Source organism: Mesocricetus auratus, unplaced genomic scaffold (genome assembly GCF_017639785.1).
Source record: "Mesocricetus auratus isolate SY011 unplaced genomic scaffold, BCM_Maur_2.0 Super-Scaffold_100013, whole genome shotgun sequence".
Lineage (NCBI taxonomy): Eukaryota > Metazoa > Chordata > Mammalia > Rodentia > Cricetidae > Mesocricetus > Mesocricetus auratus.
In genome coordinates this window covers 76,528,261-76,553,645 of record NW_024429196.1, presented here as the reverse complement: position 1 = coordinate 76,553,645, position 25,385 = coordinate 76,528,261, and the positions used below count along the sequence as shown (strand labels likewise).

The 25,385-nt window shown below is 53.5% G+C and overlaps 1 protein-coding gene and 1 long non-coding RNA gene across 2 annotated transcripts in view; one reads left to right on the top strand and one right to left on the bottom strand.

Moving 5' to 3' along the window:
• Positions 1 to 25,385, bottom strand: part of Tgfbi (transforming growth factor beta induced) — a 31,381-nt gene that overhangs the window by 4,633 nt on the left and 1,363 nt on the right. The window contains exons 2-13 of the mRNA XM_005078391.4: positions 21,967 to 22,065; positions 12,788 to 12,852; positions 11,128 to 11,288; positions 10,687 to 10,851; positions 10,304 to 10,450; positions 8,570 to 8,711; positions 5,600 to 5,812; positions 4,758 to 4,895; positions 4,103 to 4,248; positions 3,125 to 3,261; positions 2,298 to 2,428; positions 187 to 311 (exon numbers count right to left, since the gene is read on the bottom strand). Of these exons, the coding sequence (XP_005078448.1) occupies positions 187 to 311; positions 2,298 to 2,428; positions 3,125 to 3,261; positions 4,103 to 4,248; positions 4,758 to 4,895; positions 5,600 to 5,812; positions 8,570 to 8,711; positions 10,304 to 10,450; positions 10,687 to 10,851; positions 11,128 to 11,288; positions 12,788 to 12,852; positions 21,967 to 22,065 (1,669 nt within the window). The remainder of the gene's footprint in view (positions 1 to 186; positions 312 to 2,297; positions 2,429 to 3,124; positions 3,262 to 4,102; positions 4,249 to 4,757; positions 4,896 to 5,599; positions 5,813 to 8,569; positions 8,712 to 10,303; positions 10,451 to 10,686; positions 10,852 to 11,127; positions 11,289 to 12,787; positions 12,853 to 21,966; positions 22,066 to 25,385) is intronic.
• Positions 9,720 to 14,718, top strand: LOC110342481. The gene is made up of 3 exons (XR_002384561.2): positions 9,720 to 9,949; positions 13,876 to 14,008; positions 14,400 to 14,718. It is a non-coding gene; the product is annotated as an uncharacterized LOC110342481 (long non-coding RNA).

Here is a 25,385-nt window from a genome sequence, read left to right as displayed (position 1 = left end):
AAGTTCTTACTCACATCTAACTGTACTCTTTCTTGGTGTCCCCCAGGGGTTCCTTCTCTTTTCTCTCTTTCTTTGGACAAACCGCACTTGAAGGCTCAGTTAGCATCTTAAAAGTTGTGCGCAGGGTGAGGTGAGCCCTACAGACTTCACAGCAGCACACGGCCAACCTTCCCTTGACGCACTCACCGAGCTGACTTCCAGCTTGTCCCCTTGGAGAGACTTGAGCCTCACCAGGGCCCCAATGCCTCCGCTAACCAGGATTTCGTCGCCAATGTGGTATTTCAGGATGTTGGTAAGCTCCTTGGCGTTTGCTGTAAGATTGCGGAAGGTGACACTGTTAGGCACTAGGGTGGTGGTGACAGGTGAGGCTGAGGGACAAGAGGAGACAGCGGTGCTTTCTCCTGAGCAGGACAACTCTCTGAGCAAGCAGAAGGGCCTGCCGAATACACACAGTGCACAGTCCATGACCCACTATCCGCCCAGTGGCTCGAGGTTTGCAGACAGCCCTGGCTGTGACCTGGCCCTGTAGCCAGCAGGCCTCTGGGTTAAGCAGGGTTCAAGGCAGCTGAGGAGTTAATCCATACTCCTCCATGTGCGTGACTCATGTTTCCATGAGCTAAATATTTGCCTGGGAAGCCAGGGCCCTTTCCAGCTCCGGCATCTGGGATGCTTCATCACTGACATGGCTCCTGCTGACCATAACACAGTAGTGAGATATTTACACATCATGCCCTCAAGTGCAGTTTCTGCTGCAGATAGTCACTTCCTGGAGGGGGAGCTTGAAAGATCGAAAGATCGAGCAGCTGTACTTGGGGGGGGGCGGCTGTGGAGCCAATGAGTTCAGGACAGAGACACTTGTTCCCTGCACAGCGTCCTTCCTCCTCCACCAACTGGGAAAGGCACCAGGTCTTTCCCAAGTTACATGAGAGGCAGCACCTAGACCTGCCAGCTACACCTGGTCTCTGATCTTCCCACAGACAGCCAATGGCTCACTTCCCCAGTGCTCCCCTGGTCTCTCTCTGATCCTCCCATAGATAGCCAATGGCTCACTTCCCCAGTGCTCCCCTGGTCTCTCTCTGATCCTCCCATAGACAGCCAATGGCTCACTTCCCCAGTGCTTATGTGTGGCTGTTCCCAGGACCAGGGAACCCAGAGGAAAATTTCAAACATTTTAGAGAGTTCATTTGGTTATCAATACATCTCTGTAGTGCTAGGGGATAAAGCCACCTGTGAGGGAGGGACTCCCAGACATCTACATTGAAGCAGGTAAGGGTTCCCCTCCCACAAACATGTGGCCCAGAGGTGCCAAGCCAAGCCAGTCCATGTCCCGCACCCCAGGGCCACTCCTCCTCCCCCAGGTGTCATTAGCACTGCCCACAGGACTTGAGGGCTCTTGTGGAAACTCCCCCACACCTCTCCTCTCCTCGCACACAGCTGACCATGAGGGAATTTGAGCAGGCACAGGCCACCTGGAGAGTATTCCAGTCTCACAGGGCTGAGAGAGGACGGGGCATTTATGTTCAGACAACTTCTCCTCTCTTCCCGGGAACCCACGTCAGCACCAGACACAGGCATTCGCTTGGCAATGAAGAAAATTAAACAGGACACAAACTTAGCTCCTTGCTAACTGCAACCTGAGCCTTCCACTCTCCCGCAGGAAGGGAGGCGTAAGCAATGTCTGTTCCAGAGCTGGCTACGTTTTCTTTCCTCCTCTGGCTCACCTTGCTGGGGTTGGGGGTGGGGATGGGGATTGGCGTGGGGGTGGGGTGGGCATGCATCCACGGTAAAGCCCATCATCCCATCCCATCGCACTGCCGTCACCACTATTGATGGGGCAAGTGTGTCTTGTCCGGTGTGCCACACTCGCAGCAGATCAGGGGCTGTTGCCAACCTCATTTTTCTACAGGGGAAACTGAGGCTCAGAGAGGCCCAGTATCTTTTTGCATGACACTGTGACCAAGGAAATTGGGTGGCATCACCCCTGCTCTTCTACAGCTAGCTGAAAGTCAAAGGCCCAAGGGAGGGAAGGAAGAGAGGAACACCCAGGGCCCCCCTTTGCAGTGCCCCCTATCATGACTGTTTTCTGGGTCCTTTTCCTTGGGTCTCCCTGGTTCCTGCCCTTACTCCACCCAATTTTCCACCGTTGTCGCCATTTTCTGACCCCTTAGTCCTGCCTATGTGTCTACAGTATGGCCTCATCACCAAGTCCCTTTGTGAGGTATCACTCTTGCTTCCTGCTATGACCCGGACGGACTACTACTTCAGAGGAGTGGGAACATCGCTTAAATTGCTCTCACCCAAGAGTTTGTTCAGTTCTTCCGGAGGCATGGCTTGGAAAGCTTCATTTGTGGGAGCAAAAACAGTGTAGACCCCTTCCCGGTTGAGGGTCTCCATTAGTCCTGCAGACTGGATGGCGGCCACCAGCATGCTGTATGTAGACGGACGGAAAAAATGAGTTTGCTGTCTGTGCCCTCTCCACGCAGGAGGAGAGACGGCTGTACTCTACACCTTTTCACTGAGAGCGGTGTCACACAGAGCGGAAATGGCCAGAGGGAGCCAAGGGAGAAGAAAGGTTGAGAATTTCTGTGGCTGACCCAGAGCCTGGCTGAGTCAGTGTGTGCCGCGTGTGACCCTGGGGAGCCAGCCGTCCAGGCTCCCAGTCCTTGGGCCGGGTGGCTGAAGTTAGTGCCAGGGAAGCCCTTGCCTTGACACCACTCGCTGGAGGAAGAGCAAGTTGGAAACAGAGGGACCAAGGCAAGAAAGCAAAGTGACATGGCGACTTCAGCCGCCTATGAATAAAATGCAGAAAGAGGAGCATGCCACAGGTCCTCAGAGCCCTGGCTCTTAGCTCGCTGGGGATGTCCTGGCGTGAGTGATAGCCTTGTGTGGCAATAAAAATGTCCCCTCTTACAACAGGTATGATGATCACACTGTTAGCAGAAGCCCTGCTTCCCATCCTAACACTTCAAGGAGACCCCTCATCCTCTTCACAGCCCAACCAAGAATGACGACGCCGGTATATCACTAACATTAGGTCAACCCCTGGGAAATAGGATAAAAGAGCCGAGGTCCAGCATGGTCACTTGGCAGAAGCCCGACCCTGGGATAGGATGAGACTGGTTACCTAAAGCGATTGTCCCCCTTCAGGACATCCATAACGGTCCCCATTGGGGGGGTCAGCATCCGGTCCATGGTGAACAGGGTCCCATATCGTCCCCTCTTGTCATGAGCAGCAATGCAGCTGTTTTCAATGCAGAGACTCTGCACAGAAGAGGGAGAGAGAGAACGCCAGGCGTTGGTGGTGCCGCACGCCTTTAATGCCAGTGCTTGGGAGGCAGAGGCAGGAGGGTCTCTGAGTTCGAGGCCAGTCTGGTCTACAGAGTAAGTTCCAGGACAGGCTCCAAAGCAATTCAGAGAAGCCCTGTCTTGAAAAACAAGAAGAAGAAGAAGAGGAAGAGGGAGAGAGACAAGGAAATGGCTATCCTCTCAGGCAGGGCCTCCAGGCGTGTTCATAGCCAGTAGCAATGGATCACCCACAGAAGTGTCCCTCAAGGAAGTGTGGGCACAGGAGTTCTGATAAAATTACACAGGGACTCCATGATAGTGTCAGTCTCACAAGAGGTCCATTGACAAAGATCAAATGGACATTTCCCTTGTCATTGAACATCTTTGGCCAAATGATCCCGTTTGGTTCCAGGCCAGGAGCAATTTGTGGAGTCCTTTCTATTTGATATGGGAAGGTCTTGGATCAAAGAAGGCTAAGCTTCATCGGACTTCTCTTCACACGAGGACCCAAAGTCCCCCTCCACTCCCCCTCGTCCATCCCGCCGAGTCCTAGGTAGCCCCAGTGCTCAGCTATTCCGTTAGACCTGAGCCTCATTCTCCAAGCCTGCAGGGAAAGGAGTGTCATCTAGAATCATGCACTTTCCAGAAACTGCTTCCCCTTTTTTAGTTGCCAGTTCTTATGTAAGTTCCTGGCTATTGAGGACTAAAAAAAGAAAACAAAAAACAAAAAACAAAACCAGAAAAAAAAACCCGAAAACAAAACCATTTCCTAGAGCTGAAACCAAAGAAGAGGTGTGAATTAGGACCTAGAACTTACATTTCGATAAACAAAAACTCTCAGTTTTTTGCCGCCCAGTGTATCCAGAGTCTGCCCATGGTACAAATACTTGGAAGCCAGCTGTTCTTTGACCATGTGGTTCAGAAGCAACGTCTTCATTTGGGCATCGATGTGAGGGGTACCATCTGTAAGCAAAGGGGTGGACAGATCCAGAGAGTCAGGTCCCTGGGAGGAAGAGGATGCCCAGAGACATCCTCCCTTGGCTTGGAAATGGAGACGGAAAGCAAGGGTGGCCAAAATTCCTTAACGTTTGACATCTGGTTTAGAAAAAAAAATGTGTAGATATTGAAGGTGTTTGTACTTTTGCCCTCATTGGGAGGAGAGAGTGCTAGCCCCGTGACGGCAGCTCAGCTGATCTCTGTCCGTATGCACTGGTGTTGACCCTGCAAACAAAAAAAGCCCGCTCCCCTCTCCCGGCAGATGCAAAATACTGAGTTCTGAGGAAGACAGTCCCCGTGCATTCTTGGCTGCTTCAGATAAACAATGGGTAGTCCAAAGTTTCTGATGGAGTCACATCTGCTTTGGACTACGGTGGACGGAAGGTTCCAAGGCCGATGTAAATCAGGGCAGTGCTGTAGGGATGGGGCGGCTGTCCCGGAGACAACAGAACAGCAGAGCGCGGTCCCCGTGTTACCTTTGAACACAGAGTTCAGAGGGGCCAGGAAGGTCAGCTGTTCTTTTCCAGAGAGATGCGTGCTGAGGCCAGCTTGTCTGAGGAGGTCAATGGCTGTGGAGACGTCAGAGTCTGCAGCCAGCTCAAGAAGCGTCTTGGCTGCAAGAAGGAGAAATGGAGTTCAGAGGGTGGCAGGGCCATGTTGCATCCGGCACGGTCCACCCCGGACGGGACGGATGTTAGCAGGAACCGCAACTTGTGAGTCACCAGCCCTCTGAACGCAGTGGGACTCAGCATGCTTGTGTCCATTAGAAAACCTAACTTGCAGGGAGGTAAGAGTCACTGGGCAGCAGGCAGAACTGTCCCAGGCCCCAGGGTGGCTTGGCCAGGACTTGCTTGACATTAGGGAGGAGACTACATGGCCTTCGAGGCTGCCCCTGAAGACACTCCCATGGGAAAGACTGCTCTCCTTTCTGAATGGAAACCAAAATCCACCCAGCCATCTTCCCTGGGCTAGTGGCCTTGGGTTTGCTAAGGAGAGAAAATGCTGTGATGCCAGCAAATGGCCTTTTGAGCCCAACCACAGGGTGCAGACCAGAAAGGGCCCTAACATGGTGTCTCATTCCTTCCTTAGGTGCCCTAACATGTCCCTGATGGTCTCAAGACAGTGCCTGGTCCCCTGCACCTGAAGGTTAAAACTTCACATTTCCCATAGACCCGAGGTCCGCAGTAGGTACAGGGCTGTGTACCACACCAAGGGCAGGAAGTAACCCAAAAGATTGCTGAATACCCCTGGCCCTGTCACCCAGGGTGTTATAAGAGGAGGAAGCTGGGCAAGACAGAGGCCCCTGAGGCCTACCTACCCGAATCTGGGATGAGCAGCTCATCAATGAAGTGGATGACACCGTTGGTGGCGAGGATGTCTTTGTTGGAGATGACAGCCTTCCCGTTAATGGTGAGCTTGTCTCCGCTGCAGCCCACCTCCAGGGTGGTGCCCTCCAGGGTCTCCATGGACACTCCGGCAACAATGGCCTCAGCACACATGGCCGACTTCAGGATGTGGTTGTTCAGCAGGTCTGGGGCAGAACAGGACACAGGTCTAGAGCCTGCTGTGGCCCTGTCCTTGCAAGTCAGCTCCCAGCCTACCTGAGGCTGAGGACTTTGCTGGAGTACCACAGGGCCCACCCCCATCTCTGTCTACTGCTGTCTAAAACCGCTGGGGCTCTGTGGTCAGACTGCCTGGGTTTGAATCCCCTGGCTGTCAATCAACTAACTGTGGGACCCTGGGCCAGCTACTTGGCCTCCTTCAGTCTCCTCTTCCTTATGAGTAAGCACATGAGATTAGCATTACCTCCTCGACCTGAAGTGCAACAAAGAAACACCAGCCATTACCTTATGAGCATTGGGCTTCCTAATGTGCTGGGGATTAGGGGAAACCTCCAATAGACCCCCCCATGGGTCTTTTAAGCCTTAGGCCTTTACAAGACACAGAATGAGTCAGGGAAAGATGAAAACTGCCCCAAGGATAGCTGGGAATTATTTGTATGTCTTGCTTTCTGGACTATTTCATCTTAGCCCAAGGTCTGTCTACTAGTGGACAGGATCTGTCTTAGGGACGTCTGCACCCATTGCTCACTCTTGTCTGGGCGCTACTTTAGAGGCATGTGTGTGGGCAGTCAAAAGCTGAAGCCTCTGCACCCACACCTCTAACAGGCTGTCAGTCATTCATGACCTCTGGGCAGAGGAAGCAGCAGGGACCAGAGTCAAGGACATGCCCCACCTCCTCCCTGAATCCACAGGTTCCCAGGCACCACTGTCCCAGACAAGGTCCTTTGTCTCAGTGTCACCACGAGGGTGACTTTCAGTTTATCCTTGAGTGTGGGAAGCAAAAACTGCTCTGTCACAGTAAGGAGGACGCTTTGGGGCCAGCAGAAGCACCAGGATGCTGGAAACAGATTCTGAAAGCCAGTATTGGCCCCACTCAGTCATCAGAGATGAGACAAGGGTGGTGGTATGCTTGTAATCCCATCTCTCAGAAGCAAGACTGCCTTGACTTGGAGGCTAGCCTAGGCTGCAGAGTAAGCCCTGCCTTCAGATGACAAGAAGACCCCATAGGAATGAGGCCTTTGAGGGATCCTGCTTCTTAGAGAGTAGACTGAACCCCGGGGTGAAGTAGGGGCCACTCAGGGGTGAGAAAGACAGGACCAGAAGTCAGACTTCAAACAAGATATGCCAACCCAGGCTGCTTCCTGCCTGTCTGCCACCCACACAGAGACAGAACAAGGCACTGTAGCCACAGCAGAGGGCAGGCCCCTGATTTGAGCAAACTGGTTATTGCACAGAAGAAGCAGATAAACAAAAGGCCTCTGCCCGGGGTCTGTAATGAGTTCTAATATCGATGAATATGAAAATGCGCTCTGCACAAAAGATCTTTAATGCATGGTATATTAGATGCCGAATGTCCCCATCCCGGAGGCCTGTATGTTAAAAGTTTGGCCCCCCAGGGTGGGTGCTATTAGGAGGTGGTGACAACTTTAAAAGACAGGGCTACTGTGAGGGCTTTAGGTCACTTGGCACACAACCCCAAAGCCAGGTTTGAAAGCCATGGGGTCAAGTGATCATGAAATAACACATCTAAGACTGTGAGCCGGAGGGAATCTGTGCTCTTTGCAATCTGGCTATTCCAAGCGTGGAGATGCAGCCACACCTCTCCTGGGAGGGGGAGGTCTCCTAGTCCCCGAGGCTATGAATCCCAACCGTGCCCTCCCTCACTGCACTTACCAGACCACATCTCAATAGCCTGTTTTGAAGCCCACCAGGTTTTAACCCTCTTGCAGGCACACTTTGGACTGTGTTCACTGTGGACCCCAGTTCCCAGTGCAGAACAGATATTTTAAAGGACAAGGCTCATCTAGGCTCAGCTCCCGTCTGTGCTCTGAGTTCCCCATGTCCTCCTGTGTCTGTCTGTCCTCCTGTGTCTCTCTGTCCTTCTGCATCTGTCTGTCCTCCTGCGTCTGTCTGCCCTCCTGTGTCTGTCTGTCTGTCCTCCTGTGTCTCTCTGTCCTTCTGCGTCTGTCTGTCCTCCTGTGTCTGTCTGCCCTCCTGTGTCTGTCTGTCTGTCCTCCTGTGTCTGTCTGTCTGTCCTCCTGTGTCTGTCCTGTCCTCCCACTCCTGGCCTGTCCCGAGTTTAAATTTACAGGGTGTCTGTAAAGCACTAGACATCTTACTTGGTACCCTGCCAAGGTTGGTTTCAATGAAGCCATGCCTAGTGACGTTTAGGAGGAAGAATGTGCACTTTACGGGCCTAGGGGTTCACTGGGCAGCTCAGTGTGAGTGGACCCTCAAAAGTCCGAGAATTAAAAGGGGTCGGGTGAGGTCAGAGTGGGACCACTCCTAATCTACCCTCCATGTCCAGCTTGGGAGCTGAAAGATGGGCCCAGCAATGGAAGTCAGCTGACCACTACTGATTCCTAACTGTGATTTCTGGCTACCCATGAAGTCTCTGGCCAGACGTAGGAAGACGTGCAAGGTCAGCAGGGTGATTCCAATTGAAGGATGCCACCACCAGCCGCCCACACCCGATTCCTGCGGGCTATTTAAACGTCACACATCTACCTGACAGTTTCGGCCACTCCTGTTTTGTTCCCTTTGTTTAGCCAGGGTCAGCTGGGGACTCCCAGAACTGGCTCTGCTTGCCTTCCACAGAGACATGGCCACTGGGAAGAGCACAAGCCAGGGTTGTAGTGGACGTCCTGAAACTTGTGGCACTAGCATAGGCCGGGGCTCCCGTGGGCCGCTCCAAGGAAGCAGCAACATGAGCCCAGGGTGCTTACCCCTCAGAGCCTCTGGGTCACCCAGGATCCGGTTCAGGGTCTCAGCAGGGATCTTCTCGAAGGCCTCATTGGTTGGGGCTAGGAGCGTGAACTGGCCGTCACCTTCCAGCAGGGTATTGAGCCCCGACGCAGCCACAGCGGCCTGTGTGGGGGACGGGGGGAGAAGTGTTTCCTAGACTCACCTGGCAAGACGCACACACCCTGGTTATGCCTCCCCTGGGGACTCCAGACACCTAGAGAAGTCCCGAGAAAGAGAGAAGCCTGGCTGACGTTCTGTCTTAGCATGGACTCACAGGGCTGGGCCTGCGCTCAAGCCACACTGGCCGGTTTCCAGTTGTTGACAGATTTTACTCCATGCCAACTTTATCCTGTAGTTCCCTTCACCTCTGTCTCTGTCTCTGTCTCTGTCTCTGTCTCTGTCTCTGTCTCTCTGTCTCTGTCTCTCTCTCTGTGTGTCCCTCCCTCCCTCCCCCCCTCCTTTCTCTCTCTTTCTCTCTCTCTGTCTCTCTCTCTCTGCTTCCTGGACTTCCATTCCTTCAAACCTTGATGCCATTCCTGTTGGCCCAGGTCCCCCAGTGAAAGTGAGCCCGATTGTCATGTCTCCCAGCTGTCATCCCATGATTAATTGTGACCCCTTATGAGTGATTGTGTAGCGTAACGATCACATGACTCAGGGTTACACAGCATCTAGAACAATCTCCTAACAGCCAGAGCGGCTTGTCACTGCTCCCCATAGAGAGCCCCCCCTCCCCCCCCGGTCTGTAAGGCCTGCAGGGTCTTCAGCCCACAGGCTTCCTCCAGGTTTCCCTAGAGCAGGGAGGCTGTGGTGCTTCTGCAGTGAGGCTGGGCAGCCTGGGCTGCTCCCACCTTTCGGGGCCTCTCCGCTCAAAGTGCCTCTTCCCAAGAAGTTCCTGGCCATCCATCTACTGTGAATCCCAGCAGTAAGGGGAAGCTACTTAGTAGGACTCTGTGCTGATAATGAAAGCGTGTCTGTCAACTTTGGGGTAACATTCCCTCGAAGACCCTGAGGAAAGGCGAGGAGAAGCCCTCAGAGAGCCCTGCCCGCCCCCCCAGCCAGCCCAGAGCCCTCCCCAAACACCAAGGCCCCTCTGTGTTCACGCTGTGTGTTTGTCTCTGTGTTGGAGATCTCCAGGGAGGGGCTGCTCTACTCCCACTTGTGTACTCTGTGGTTAGGAAATCCTCCTCGAATCGGGCAAAACCCCTGACAGGGCAGCCTGTGCTCACTTCCTCCTGGTGGCCAGTGCCAACCGGAAACTGCTCGCCCTTCCAGTTAGACACACTCCTTCGGCTAGAGCAGCCCGGAGCCAGCTCGGGAGTCAGGACTATCCTTCTGAGTCACATCGGCAGCCTCTCTGTAAGGTCTGCGCCCCCAAGAGACATGGGTGTGGGGCCCCAGGCTGGGACGTATGGTCTAGAAGGACGTGCCAGCTGACTTGTAATAGTGCCCTGTGTGGGAGGAGCATCGGGAAGGAGGGCCCCCACCCTCTGGGGCGCAGAGAACTGATCCCTGGATCATCCAGGAGCGCCAAAGGAAGGGAAGCTTTACAACAGGGGCATTTCTCGGAGTGGGTCAAGCCCAGTGCTCAGGAGTGTCTTCTCCACGTAACCACACTTGGGACATCATCAGGCCCTCCTGCAGAAGACGCCCTTCCAGGCCCCTTTGGGGAGGCCAGCTGTCCCCAGCATGGGCCTCTACTCAAAGTAGTCCCTTACCCGAAGGGTCTCAAAGGTGTCTTCAATCTCAATGATCTGCTGAATGTTGTTGGTGATGGTGGAAATGACCTTATCAATGAGGTGCACCACGCCGTTGGTCGCATGGTGGTCCGCTTTCAGCAGCCGGGCACAGTTGACTGTTACAATCTGCCCAGAGAAGAAACAAGGATGAGTGACACGGGAGGTTCCGGGAAGGGCAAACAGCGGGCCCACGGCAAGGAGCAGGATGTGAAGCGGGAGGGTCTAGAGAGGACCTGGGAGGCAAGGGCTTGTCTCTGCAGCTTATCAGTCCCAGGACAGAACCCTAGAGGGAAACCCCCCACGTGGGCGGGAGGTGGGTTTGTGATGGACGCGACAGTGCTGAGTAGCTGGGGTGCCCCTACCCCGTTGGGATAATGATGGATCTGGATGTTGGAGTTCTGGTACATGGAGGTGAGGGCCATGCCATGCTTCAGCTCGTCGGTCAGGACCCGCCGGTCCACCATATGGTAGCGGAGGGCGTTGAGCAGTTCGATGTTGACGTTGCTTACCAGAGAGTCCAGCACTTCCTAGAAAGAAAGGGCTTGATAGTTAAGAGGCAGCAGCCCTCTGCTTGAGGGATACGCCTCTCTCCAAGTGGACCTAGACCCCTCTTCTGCCAAGGGCCCCCCTTTTAGTGAGCATCAGAGGGAGGATGGGGCCATTGGAAGGCACCTGGGGAGCCCTGCATTAACTTTCCCTTAGGGAAAGGATGTCCGACACAGCAGGAGGTCCCCACTGTGTGCCCAGGTCTCAGGAGAAAGGCCGTTCCAGGACAAGTGCCCTGGGCAGGAGGCTCCTCTCACCGCGGGCAAGGAAGCCCAGGCCTCGTTGCTAGGGGCAAAGATGGTGAAGCTGCCTGGTCCCTCCATCTCAGGTCTCAGCTTTTCCGTGCGGTCTGTGTACAGCTGCGTGGTGGTTGATCCGACAACTCCCAGGGTCTCGTAAAGGTTAGAGAGCGGAAGAGCTGCAGAGGGAGAGGGCAGAGGGACGGGTGTGAGTCCGTCCTAGACTCGCTCATTTGTCAGAAAGGACGGACAGCGGCAAGAAGGGAGTCGTGAGTGGGCGGGGAATCCCAGACACCTGCTGATGGAGGTGCTCAAAACTCTCTTCCCAGAACCAGTCAGTAAGTCAAATGCCTCCTCGTGAGGACAGGCCTACTGGGCAGCTTCTAGCTGTTTCCAGCCCAGCAGAGCAGAGCTTCCGCCCCTCCGTGTTCAGACGAAGCAGGCGGGAAGCTCCAGGCAGGCCTCACAGATCTCCTCAGGTATTACCACCCACTCCCTAACAGCTTTGCGAGAGCGGCAGACAGGGCTGAGAATCTTCCAGGTCTTTGGTGTGCTTTTCAGGGACTGTCTGCAGTTGAGAAGGGCCCTCTTAGATGGCAACTGGAAAGTCTATTTATTTGCTTTCTAAGACAAGCTCACTATGTAGCCCCCAGGTTGGCCTTCAGCTCATGGTGATCCTCCTGCCTCAGCTTCCTGAGAATTGGGGTAACAGGTGTGTGCTCATACACAGACTAATGTCCGCATTTAAGTCATCTGATGTCATCACCCAGAGGTTAAGTCCCCCTCCCATAGGCCAGCACCCTTATCCCACTTTATCTCTTCAACTGCCCGTTTCAAGTGGGCGAGCACTGCCACGACCTTGGCCACGCTAACTATGTCATCGTGATCTCCACTCTAAATCAAATTGCTTTCTCTTTTAAACTTGTGTTCATATCCCAGCCTTAAAACTATCTTGAATTTCAAAGCTAAAACAAAATGCAAACCCTACATAACGGCCGTGTGGCACTAAATGCTCTGATGCGATGCACAGGTGTTGTGCCGTCTCTGGGCCAGTGTGGCATTTATGGGGCCCTTTGCTGCCCGTGGGTAAGCCTGCCCACCTAGTACACTCCTCTAGAGACCACGTTGTCCCGTGTGATCCCCCCCCCCAGCAGGGCTGATGGGCACCCGATGGCTGATAGGTCAGCCTTGTTGGATGCCCCGAGAACCACTGTCAGCCATGTCATCCCGTGTGATTCCCCCCCCAGCAGGGCTGATGGGCACCCGATGGCTGATAGGTCAGCCTTGTTGGATGCCCGAGAACCACTGTCAGCCATGTCATCCCCTGTGATCCCCCCCCAGCAGGGCTGATGGGCACCCGATGGCTGATAGGTCAGCCTTGTTGGATGCCCGAGAACCACTGTCAGCCACTGACGACAAGGCCGGAGCCTGCAACCACGGAGAAGAGGCTGGACAGAGTGGAGTGGGCTTCGCTCCACCTGCTTGGTGGGGGTCAGGAGTAGAGCAGGAGAGATACTGCTTCCGTTCCCCCACCCTCTGCACCCCACGACCCAGTAAGCACAGGAAGAGACAGCCTTATGCCCCCACCCTGCTGCAACTGCTGCCTTCCCTCTACAGGGCAATTCTTCCTCTGGCCCTTCCGTCCCATCCACCCACAGGCAGGCCCTGGCTCGCTCACCTGCTGGACAGCCTTTCTCTCCGGGGACCTTTTCATATCCAGGACAGCACTCATAGCTGATGACTCTGAAAGAGAGACACGGGAGTATGTCCCTCAGCGCATCCCTCTTTTTCCCAGATGCTCTCCAGGCCGAAATGCCACGGGATCACGGGAAGATGGGCGACAGGCTCAGCATCCTCCCTCTTGGGACGGCACGTGCCCTCCTCTTACACGATTGTACTTACTGATCGGTGCCCAGGAGCACCTCACCTCTGCCTTGGAAAATGGTTCTGATGGTTGCCAACACCAGCAGCCAACCAGCCGGGAAACCTGGTGAAGGTGGCACGCTGAATAAACAGCCCAATAGAAACGTAACTCAACCAGCAACGACCTCCAACAACCGCTCGCGGGAAACCGGAGGGATGGTGATCAGGGGAGGAGCCGAGAGGACTAGAGAGTCCTGGGGTGGTTCTAGCTCTGAACCTACCTCACCCCCGTAGTCCCACCTCTTCTCTGGGTCTCGACATACATGTAAAATGCCCATGGAGGGGCTCTGGTGACTTCTGTCTCTCTGCTACTATTCTAGAACTTGAGTTAATAACCCAAAAGGCAGGATATGAGCGATCATTGTGCATTCATGTTTTTTTTTATTTAACTTTATTTTATGTGCATTGGTTGATGGTATTGGATCCCCTGGAACTGGAGTTAGAGAGAGTGTGAGCTGCCATGTGGGTGCTGGGAACTGAACTCTGGTCCTCTGGAAGAGCAGTCAATGCTCTTAACCACTGAGCCATCTCTCCAGCTCCCCGTGTTCATGGTTTTTACAAATCAGATTTCAAATGAAAACAGAGTGCCTCTTCATGAAGGCACTGTTTTGCTAGTTTTCTACATTAAAAAAAAGCTTACTAAGAGCATGCTTAGAGTTTCAAATCTAAAGCATCTTAGTGGCCATAAGTTACTCCCTACCCAGCCATCTTCAACCTCCCCACTGTCTTCCCAGGAGGTAACCAAAGGCACCAGCTTGCAAGATCCTCTGCATTTGGTTCAAGTGCAGGGCACTTTAAAATCATTTGTTCAGAAAGCTAAAGATTGTCTTCTCCCCTTCCAAGGAGCCCGTTGTGGGACGCTGGCTGCTGCCTGGACATCACAAAACACACTCCAGCCATCCTGATCCTCGACAGACGCCCCAAAGCCGAGAGAGTTTCAAATGACATCGCTGCCCTGCGCTGAAGCTGCACACAGGTGTGCAGCCCACATACCCCCACCCCAAGGCCTGGAGCCCAGCGCACACAATCTGGTTTCCCTGTTTCCTTCTTATACAAGAGCTTTGCCAGTCTTGCTCTTTCAGGGATGACATCATCAGAAAGGAGTCAGGTGGGCGGGAAGAGATGTGGCAGTGGGTGGGGGAAGGGGGGTGTGTCGAGGAGGCTGCTGGCTGGCTCCCGTGAATTCGTCTGGAATCTGCTCAGCAAGGGCTCAGCTAAGTGAAGAAGCCTGGTCTGCTGTGGCCCAGGGGACGCTTCAGGTTCTCAGATGGCCAGGAAGCTACAGGTGTCTGCTTGGCTAGACATGCTCCCCCGCCCCGCCCGAGAAACGACAAGCTATACATTCATCTGTGCCCTGCTTTCTCCAGCCCCTTACAGGTTCTCCTGCAGCACGCTTCCCATCGGCCCCCTTTTCACCTCCTCTGGACCCCTGTACTTAAGGATTGAACTGATCGCTGGCAGGGGAACCAGTATTTATCCCTAAGGCATGAATGTGCTTTGGGAGCCCATTCCCTATGGAGGGATGCCCTCTCAGCCCAGGTACAGGGAATGGGGGGAGGAGCTAGGACATGCCCTAAATGATGTGACAGACTTTGATGATCCCCATGGGAGGCCTCACCCTCTCTGAGGAGTTGATGGGGAGATGGTGGAGGGGAATGGGAGGATGAGATGGGGAGGGAACTGAGATTGGTATATAAAATACGATTGTTCTTAATTTAAATGAAAACTGATTTTTGAAAAGAAGGAACTAAACAGACTGTGAGCTCACGGCTGACACTGACCAACCCCCGGTGTTATTCCCTGAATGTGGTCGCTTCTGTTGCTGAAGAGCTTGGCAAGGTGGAGTACTGTAGGAGAAGCACCCCCCCCCATGAGGAGGGTCGCCTTAGGATCCCTCAGTGACTAGTGGGGTAACCTTGGGAACCCACTTCTCTCTGTGGTCCGCTTTCTCATCCACAGAGTGGGGCACCATTGCAGCAACTGCGCTGTGACGCCCTTCAGCCTCAGTGCGAGCATTCCAGGCAGCTGAGGGACTTCTGAGGGCCAAAGAGACAGTCACTGCCAACCTCTCCCAGCTGAATCCAGGGAGAGCCCCAAGCCTTGAGCCTACGGCACCAGGACTCTGCCCCCCCCCCACTCACACACATGAATGGATGGATGGATGGATGGATGGATGGATGGATGAGTGCAAAAACAGTACCAGTATTCTATGACAGGAGTTGGGGAGGTGGAATCAGACAAAGCCATCACCCCAACTTAGTCACTTTTCCCAAAGTGCCAATGTAGAATTCCATGGAGTTAGAGAATCATTTGGGGGAAACCTGTCCTATGCACAAAGTTCCCTCTGGGCCCCCTTTGGGAACATGGCAGCTTATGTTCCATGGCTGGGAAGTGCACAGCTATAGACTGTTCCCCCAAACTATAGACTAGTCCCCCCAAACCAAAGGACAGCTGAACATCTTGGGTGGCCTCCCCAGGATTTCAGTGAAGATGAAAGAAAATAAACTCCCTAAAGTGCGTGTGCGTATGTGTGCACGTGTGTGTAGGACAGGGATAGAGAATGGTATGGGGACAAGTGGGAATCTGCGGCTGGTGGGGAAGGGCCAGACCTAAGCAGGACGACCTCAGAAGGACAGTCAGGAAGCAAGCAGAGGGGTCGGATGGGCCAAGGGGCCCTCGAGAGCCTAGACATGCAGGGGCATCCCTGGGCTTTATCAAGGCTCGCTCTTAGACCAGTGTCCTTGCCCATGTGCACTTTCGGAGGCGGCAGACAGATTTGGTGCTATCTCCAGAGTGCGGGGTGCGAAAAGCAAAGCCTTTGGGGTAGGCTCGCTGCACCTGCCCTCCCGGGGGGGCTACACAGTACCCTGATTTCACATGGGCGTGGCCTCCGTACCACAGTCCTCACAGCAGAGGTTCCGTCTCCGGGGCGTCAAGCTGTAACCAAGCAGCCCTTTTCCAATCCTGTCACCTGCCTGGGAGACCCCTCCTTCCTGGGCTGGCCAGCAGCCACTCCAGGTATCTGTCTGGAGTGTAACTGCAGGCCATACTCTCATTTGAGGACATCAGCTGCATCTGCTGAGAAGGTTCAGCAGCTGGCAGGTTCCGTGCTCCCAGCTATTTTTTCAGAACCAGCCGGCTCAGGCGCAGAGGTCGGCTGGAGACTGCAGGCAGAGAAAGCAGATTATCAGACAGTCTTGACTGGGACTTTTTGAGCTGGCAGCCTCCCCAGTGAGCTGTCCTATCCTCCCTGTGCCATGTTCCATTCTACATAGCCCCCCCCAAGAATACACGGGATTTGTAAGCACAGAGCTTAAATCTGGTACCACCTCTCTAGACCCCGCAGGAAAGGATGGAAACTACGGGTGCCTCTCCTTGCCCCTCTCCAGTTCCCAGGCGCCCCTTCGCAGGAAGGACCAGGCTACTGGCTTCTGCATCTTGGCTCATCAGCTAGAGTACGATTAAAGCTGCCGGCCTTGGCTTGGCCACACACGGTACACAAAACCCTCAGTCTGGATTAAGTACACACTCGAGGGCAAAGAGTTACGAAGCATCTTGTTCCAGCCTCTTTGGACAGAAGGAAAATGAGGGAGAGTAGCTGATTCAAAGAAGGAGTGTAAAAAGGTGATGTCAACACGAGGTCAAGGAGTGGGGTATTTCCCATGTCTATCTAGTGTTTTCTCTTGGGTTGGATGGGGAGAAGTCTCATTAACTTCTCCCCAAACTTGTTTCCCACTAAGCTAATATAAACTTAAAACACTCGCTCCCCCAAATGTGCAGCACGGGTCTAGCTGCTATTCTAGCTGCACGTGGCAGGGGACTGACTACGCTGGGGAGAAGGTGGAGTAAGGAATGGAGACTGAGGGCAGTCTCCTGCGGTGGGGACACTCATCGTGTCACCGTGCCTGAGATGAGCCACAGAGCAAACCATACTCACGGCATCTAGAGACTGGCACACCCCGGAGACCGTCAGCCGGGAACGGCTCGTTTTCTGCGTGCTGTTTCTTAGACAGAGGCTAAGCTGATTCTTGAAGTTTCCAGAAGAAACTCCGGGCTTTCCCTAACCGACTGTGCCCCAGCAAAGGCCTCTGCCACAGAGGCTTTCAGAGCCCAGTGAGACACGAGGTGACTTGAGAACATAGGTTTATAGCATTTTCCACATGGATGGGAGAGCGTGTTGATGGCTGTTGGATGCTGACTGTCCCCGTGATCCCACACCCACTGTCTGATGAGAAGTTTGGTTCTCAGACTCCCATCAGTCATCATAGTGACCACCAGATTTGGAATCAGTCACCAGGAGGTGACTAGTGACTGTCCCTAGGGCATCTCTGACTCCAAGAGGATTTGTTTCTAGGACCCTGGCTGTCCATCTGGGGCTGTAAAAGGAGACTTAGGAAAGCATACCTAGACCTGATCCTGCTGTACCTGCGGCATTGCTGACCCTAGCTGCCAGCCTTGATTATCCCTGGGGATGGCACAAAGTGGCCAGACCTTCCCATCTCTCAATGTATGACTCTCAGTAGGCAGTGCAGGCCTCTGGAGCCTCAGTATTCCCACCTGCAAATGGGCTCTTTTTCTTTCTTTTTTCCCCAATAAACCCTATTACTTGGTCAGAGAATGACTATGGGAACTGAATTGGCAAACATACATGAAATATTTCAGTGTGACGTGTATTATAAGTACTCAGCACGGGGCTTCTTAAAAAAAAGCTGATGAAAATAAAAACCACCCTCACAGAATCGTCAAAGTGGAAGCCCAGTTATAATCTAATAAACAAGCTTCATTGAAAGCAAAGGCCTGCAGGAGACTGCCGATCAAACTGCACTGTAACAGCTATAAACACAGCAGCGAGGGCTGTTGTCAGTTTCTGATAGCTCGCTGTGACAAATTACCACAAACCCAGTGGCTTAAAATACTACAGATTTATTGCGTCACGATTCTGAAGGTTAGAGTCCGAAGTCGGCCTCATGGGCCTAAAATCAAAGGCCACGCACGCTCGCTTCAGAAGCTGCCAGGGTAATCCCGCCTGCATCCTTCTGTAGATGGACATCCCCCATTGTCCTTCAGATTCTGGACGCTGCTGGAGTCCTCAGCCTGTGGCCACAGCACTCTAGCTGTGGATCTCAGCACACCCTTCTCTGACTCTGACTCTTCTGCCCCCTTTACCAGGACCCCTGCGATCCCAGACCCACCTCAGGGCGACACCCCAGTCACATCCGTGAAGTCCCCTTTTGCATGTAGAGGAAAGTATTTATAGGCTTCAGACTGGGATGCGGGCATCTTTGGGGGAATCATTACCCCACACAGTACGTGGGCCCTTGAAAGTTCTCAACAGAACAAACTTCCACACCAGCTAAGCAGACTCCTATCTTACAGAGTGGTCTGGGTCTAGAATTTTTAGGAAGCACCATGCCATGGGGTGTGCTCGGTCTCTACAGTCTCAGAGCGAGTTATGGATGGGGGCAGGACATGGGCGTGGTCAGGGGACAGAGCATACTGCTCCTAACCACCTCTTTCCCCCTTGGGACCAAGACGCAGGGATGCGTGGGAGGGGGGTAAGAGCTCTCTGTCAGATGTCCTTGTGCCAGAATGACACCTACTAGAAGTAGACTATCTAGCTGACTGGAGAGTGCCACCATGTCCCAGATGCTGGCAGAAAACGTCCAATTTCTGCTAATGCAGAGAAACTATGTTATGTATCTGAAGGGCAGAGCAACAGCAGCTCCTGGAGAAATAGGAGCTGTCATTTTGGCTCCAGAAAATAGCTTCTCACCTGTGAGCCCGTGCTGCCGGGGAGCAATTGGAAGGCTTTGGGATAGACGGCTGCCATCCCCACCTGCTGGCTTCCACGCAGGCCCCTCTGTACCGCCTTCAGGGTGCCGTGCCCCAGCCCTGGCTGTGACACCCCACTTGTGTCACCTTCAACCTGTCTGTTGAGCAGACTCCCATCCCCCAGCCTCACCCAAGAGGCCTTCAGGGAAGCAACCAGCCTTCTCTCTAGACCTTATGGCCAAGAACCACACATAAAATGTCTACGGTTTCCTCTCAAATCAGGGCCTGGGATCACAGAGTGGGCTACTGTCTGTCAGCCACAAGCCTCTTTGTCTGGTGGCTCTGGCGTCACCCTGGCGCTGCAGCTCTGGTGCAGGGGCTGAAGTGAATTGCCAAGCGCTGGGATTCACCAGCCAGGAGGAGTCCCTTGCTAACCGCACCAGCCCGGCAGAGCTCAGTGCTTTAGCACACAGCACCGGTTGGTTCTCAGAGGCTCCTCTCCTTGGAAATACAGACAGCTACTGCTGGAAGACACAGCGGCCTCACCAGTGTGGCAGGGCACACACCCACTCACCCTCTGGAAGGCAGTGCTTGCAGTGCTCACAGCCACAGACACACGGGCTTCTAGGCTCCATGCTCACTAGGCCTGTTGCACGTCTCTGGTGACCTCACATGGCAAGATCTTCGCCTCCACGCCCGGTGCTCATCGTCTTGTTTTCGGGACCAAAATTTCCTTTTGGTCTCAGGCCCCTCGAGGATCCGCTCCCTCTCATCCCAGTGTATACTTCTGCTGCAGCTCCCCGATCCCCCCGACCCCTGACATCTTGATGAGAAAATGCCAGTGTCTATGCTGGCTTGTCAGACAGCCGTCTGCTCCAACCCCTACACTTCTGGTCCCTACGCATCATCTACTAAGCACAGGGTCCCACTCTCCATGACAACGTCAACTCCAGCCAGTACAGTTCCCCACCTGGCACTTAATTGTGGCCTTATGATGGTCAGAGGACAGCTCCCTTGGAGACCGCCCTCCTATGCACACCGGTGTCCAGGGAGGCTTCGTCCTCGAGGACAACAGAGAGGAGTTCCATCTCTCCCTCTTCCCCTCTTTGTCCCCTGCATCTCTCTCTTCCAAGTCAGCTCCACCTCCTGAGGCCAAGGCCGCACATAATGTTCCATCTGGGACCATAGAGTTTTTTTTGTTGTTGTTTTGTTTTTTTTTTTGTGGGCTCATGCTTTCCTCTGCTCACTTCCTCTTTTTTTTTTTTTTTTTTTTTGAAGCTTCCTGGAGCAGCAGCCACATTCAGGAGTTGGATGCGCATATTTTTATGAGCCAGGTCAGAACCTGAATGGCTTTGGGCCTTGACTGACCCCACTAAAACATCTTCTACCTACAACCCCACACATCTGGAGCTGGTGCCCACCGCCCCTCGCCTCTGCTCTCACTGGGGTGAGGGGGCTGTCCCGCTACCTCATTGTGCTCTGGGAACCAAATCAGGTTAGAGGAGAGGACTCTATCAGGGATAGTCTGATATGTGTGGTCAGCACCTTCCTGTGACTTGTGGCTCACCCTGGCACACAGAGAGAGACATGGATAGCAAACGATTACAACTCACTGTCAACATCCTGTGTCTGAGAGCTCTCATGGAATGGCATCAAGCTGTCATGAACTCCTCTGTCAAATTCCATAGCACAGGCCCATCTGACACAGCGTGGTAAATGCTACCCTGTGGCCAGCGTGCCACAGGTGCTCTGTACAACCAGAGGCTCGGACATGAAGATTTACCACTTGGCACCAGCACACTGACCCTTCTTCCGAGAAGTAATTACGTAGGGTCTGACTTCACGTTTAATTAACCAATTAAAGTTTGAGTAGATCATGTGTGTATCTATCGGTACTGCTGGGGGTATTGGTCTTTAAAACTCAGGAGTGCCGCAAGGGTGTTCCATGTAGAATTTGTATCATCTCTTTTTGTTATAGATGGCACAGATTTTTGCTGAGCATCCTTCACTGGACCTGGGAGGCGTCCAGTTCACATAGTGCTCATCCGTTCACTGGGCACGGGAGGTGACCAGCTTACAGTGCTCAGAGCCTGGGCTGTCCATTGGGTGGAAGCCACTGCCATGGACTGTGCAGAGGCTCCCAGAGAGCTGCTGGTGTCATGCCTGCTCTGTTCTATGGGACCAGGGTCAGCAACTGCCTAACATAGCCCAAGCCACACACTGCGGTGTTCAGTTCTGTGAACACGTTGAAGGATCAGCATTTTCCTCCACTCAGCTGAACATAGTTGCTTGAAAGCAAGAGCATAAGGAACACATTTTAAAATCTCCCACACTGGGACAACTTCAGGGAAATCCTCCAATTTTGCCAAAAAGAGGAAGGTCAGGCCCCCGCAAGTCAGAGGAGGTTTTTGTAAGGCGCAAGAGACAGCCAGCTCTGAAGTCTGTTGATTGTCAGCGCCAAAGCTGATTAGGTTTCCCAGGGTTCTGTCAGAGCATGCATTCAGCAGCTTCCACCATACAGTCAGGCAGTGAGGGCAAAGGCCACCTCCCTCCATGAAGAGAGTCACCCACATGACCTGCTGTGACCACCACACTCTGTGGGAGCCCCCTTCCTTCTGTGTGTGGTCTATGTTTGCCTGCTCTGGGGTTTGCAGTTGTGATGGGCCAGGTACCGTATCCCTCCCGTATCCCTCCCGTATCCCTCCCGAATCCCTCCTGATATGCATATTCTCAATACAACCCTCCTTACTGCTGTGCCCATTCTGCACATGGGGCAACCGAGGGTAAAAAACGTGAACCCTCCCCAAGTAAGCGGCAGAGCCAGGATCTGAGTTGGAGTCAGAGCCAGAGTCTTAATCTGCTACGTTGCTTCCTGGTGTTCGGAGGTGCACGCGCTAGGCACACTAAGACTTTCTGAAGTGTTTACCTTGGCACTTGCTGAGCAAGGCTGACCTTTCGGGGGTAAGTTCAACAACAGCTTTTCATTCCCAGAGTGTCACATAACTTCTCTTCTGAATAGTTGTATCATTTAGTGAAGACTGAAAGACACACACACACACACACACACACACACACACGCACGCACACGCACGCGCGCACACACACACGCACACAGTGTGGTCTCCTTGGCGGGTGGTGGTCTGGGCAGCTACAGATACTCACGTAGACTTGCCGCAGATCTTCCTCTGGTACCACTGTTTGCAGTTGGTGAAGTATTTCTTGTTGGTGCCAATGACTTTCTGCACAGCACATACGTTGGGGCTGGAAACAAGAGCAACAGTGTTAGTGAAACAGTCATCAAGTCAGCCCACGCTGAGGTCTGTCCCATCGTGTGGACCGCCTATGGTCAGCAGAACTGTCTAGAGAGAGGAGGGATGGCCATTTTTGGTGGTTTGAGGGTAAACTTTGGCACGGTCTATGTACATCTTTCCTTTCCATAAAGTCTTCTCCTCAAATAAATTCCTCGTCTGTCTTACACACTAAACATCCTTCTCTGTCACAGGTAATTACTAAGTGCAAGTGAAAGCCTTAAAAGTTTAGGTTACATGCTACAGATGAGAGAGCGAGCGAAATCCAAGCGATATTGCTAAGCCGTGCCAGCCTCCCTCTCTGTACCTGCCCTGAGCACAGACTTGGCATCCCAGCATGCGTCACTGGTCCTGTTGTCAAGAGGGGACGGCTTCCAGCACTTCTCAGCCAGCTCCATAAACAGACATGCTTTGCATGTCTAGACCAGCTGCCTAGCTCCTGGGACAAGGCACTGGGAGTATCCACCCTGTAAACTGGGGTGCATGGCCAGCTGCCGTCAGGACTGACTTGAGTGCTCTCCCACTTAACTCTTCATTGCCCAGTGCTCAGAGCCACTCACCACTCCCCCGAAAGAGCCTGGACAACACTCTCCATTCCAGATTCTAACCTGGGGTGCCAGCTTTAAAAATAAAGCTGGTATTGGGTACCAAAAAGACCCTGTAGTGGATGTTCCTCATTCCAACTACCATTAGAAGAAGAGTTCTCAGTCTGGTTAGGGTTGGTGGGGAATAGGCTCGTTGGAAGTGGTTTATAACAATTTAGTTTAAAAAGATCTTCATTAGCTGTGGAAAAGCAGAAGCAAACTCCCTGGATTTCTGCTGAGAAGGCTTTTCTGGACCTTCAGCGTTCCGGAGGAAGGTATCTGACTGTATTTTTGAATTATTTTCCACGCCTGAGCAACCAGAGTGTTGCTCAGGCCAGGTGGTGGTGGGGTCTTCTTTGGAGCTCCTGGGGCAGGGAGCTGCCATGTGTAGTCGCACAGAGGAGGCTCCTTCTGAGCAGGCAGCAGCAGCCACCTGACTGAACTATGCGTCAGAAAATCAACGAAAGCAGACCGAGAGTGTTCGCAAGACTTCTGTGTCCCCCAGCTTCAGGTGCATTCAAGCGTGGGCAGTTTCTTCAACGGCAACTCTCAACACCTTAGAAACGCAATGCAGAGGCAGGAGGATTGCTCTGAGTTCAAGGCGAACCTGGGCTGCACAGAGTTTGAAGGCACTGATTCAACTAAGTAACTAAGTAACTAACTAACAACTGCGAGCTACAAAATCCTCTGATGAGCACCGTATTTGGGGGGAATCTGTGGCCCCCACCCCATCATTTGGACACTGTCCACAGTTGGGCAACTGGGATGGCTGTTCATTTTGACCCTTTGTTTCTCCTCCCCGTTTCTTCCCCGTATGGAGAACGCGTTTTTGCTGTTGTTCAATAGACCATAGTAGACGAGCAGAGCAGGCATGACAGGTTAGGGTAGTGACCAGGGTGAAAGGTCAAGCATGTGGCGGGTGACCGCAGGTAAAGGCTGGGTCAGCCCACTGTGGTGCTTAGAGACTCTGCAGCCACTGACGCACGTGTTTCACGGTCCTTGAATAACCCCCGAGGAGCTCCCACACTCCAGCCCCAAATCTTCCCCACTGCTGTACAGTCCCGGTTCTCCTGTCCAGCTGAGCAGGAAACAATTACTGTGGATGAGTTCCCTGCGGCTCTCCATGGGCGGCCGGCGCGCGGCTCTTCAGCGAGTCTCTGTGGATTTGGCTCCAGCACTCCTTTCCTCTGAGGAGGAGCGAGTTTGCACTGCTCCTGCCCCTGTGACAGGAGCAGAGGCTGGGGGTGGGGATCAGCTGTGTCCACAGGAAATCTACACTGAAATGTAATCAAAATGAGCAGGCCATTTCTGGGCTTCTGCCCTGAGACCAGCAGCCCGGCTGTCCCACTTGCATCTGAAAACCAAGGGCTTCCAGAACTTCCATCCAGTCTCTGTTGATGCTGTTCAAACGTGTGGCTGCGCTTCTGCCTCTTTGGCATTGGTGTGCCCGCTCCAAGAGTAACACAGACACCGCTGAGAGCCGGCAGAACACCCAGGAATCCCTGCCTCCTACCAGCTTTCTGCGTTTGCATCCTAAGCATGGGTTGATTCCACTGTCTGCGAAATAAGAACTTTGCAGTGGAGACAGGGCTGTGGGGAGGTGACTGTATCAGGGTGGTAGGTGACTGTGCGCTGTGTGCACCGTTGCTCAGCGGCTAGGTACAGTGTCCTTTCCCTCCCTCGTGGGACACCCTGCACTCCCGTAAACTCCCCCCTTTTCTAACCCTCACTTTGAATAAAAGGTTGGAACTGGAACAAGGTTATCCATCTGCACAGGGGGCCACACCCATGCGTGCAAGGCCAGGCAGTCCCGTGGTTTTTTCAGAGATGGTTAGATCACAGTAAATGCAGCCACGCTTGCAACCATTTGCCATGGCTTGTGTGCCTGGGCATCCAGATTTCCCTTGTGGGGGGTTCTGATGTAGTCTCCCTTATAGTGCTTTGAGATAGGGTCTCTCTAAATTGCTCACCTCTTGTCCCAGCCTCAGCTGGCCTTAAAGGAATGCATCGCCCTGCTCAGCACTGTCATTTCTCCATGGCTCAGCCTGTATCAGGTTACTACAGGTTTTCCAGCTCAGTGCAAGAAGCACGGGGATGCACGGGGATGCATCAGAGAAGGCGGTCTAAATCATCTACTCATTTGTGTTCGGGTGGGGCGCACATGCCACTGGGAGTGTGTGGGGGTCAGAAGACAATGCTTGGGAGGCTGGTTCTCTCATTCCGTGTGGGTCATCAGGCTTGGCAGCAAGTGAGCCACCTCACTGGTCCGCATGGGCTTGTAAAATCTCAAGTTTTCCTAACAATCAGTGTCCTGGGCTCTGGAAGGAGGGAGGCTGGCCAGACTTCATGTCACTGTGGCGTTGCTGCTCTGGGGGACAGTGCTGCAGAGGTCTTCTTCGTGGTTGAGAGGAAGGAGGGACAGAGCCCTCAGACCAGAATACAACACGCAAGAAAGGCATCGGGACCGAAGGTGACCAGGGCAGAGGTGACAGCTCAGTAGTCATTGTTTGGCTTTGAGGCTTCAAGTCTGCATTTTTCGGATCTGTCCTCTCAACCTTCCATGCACACAGACTAAGTAGCAAACGGCCCCAAGGCCTCCCTCCTTTCTGGAGGGCGTGAGGCCGTGGCATGGCCCGGCGGGGCTCTGTTGTGCAGAGTGGTCATCCTGCACCCAGCAGCTTGTTTCTCC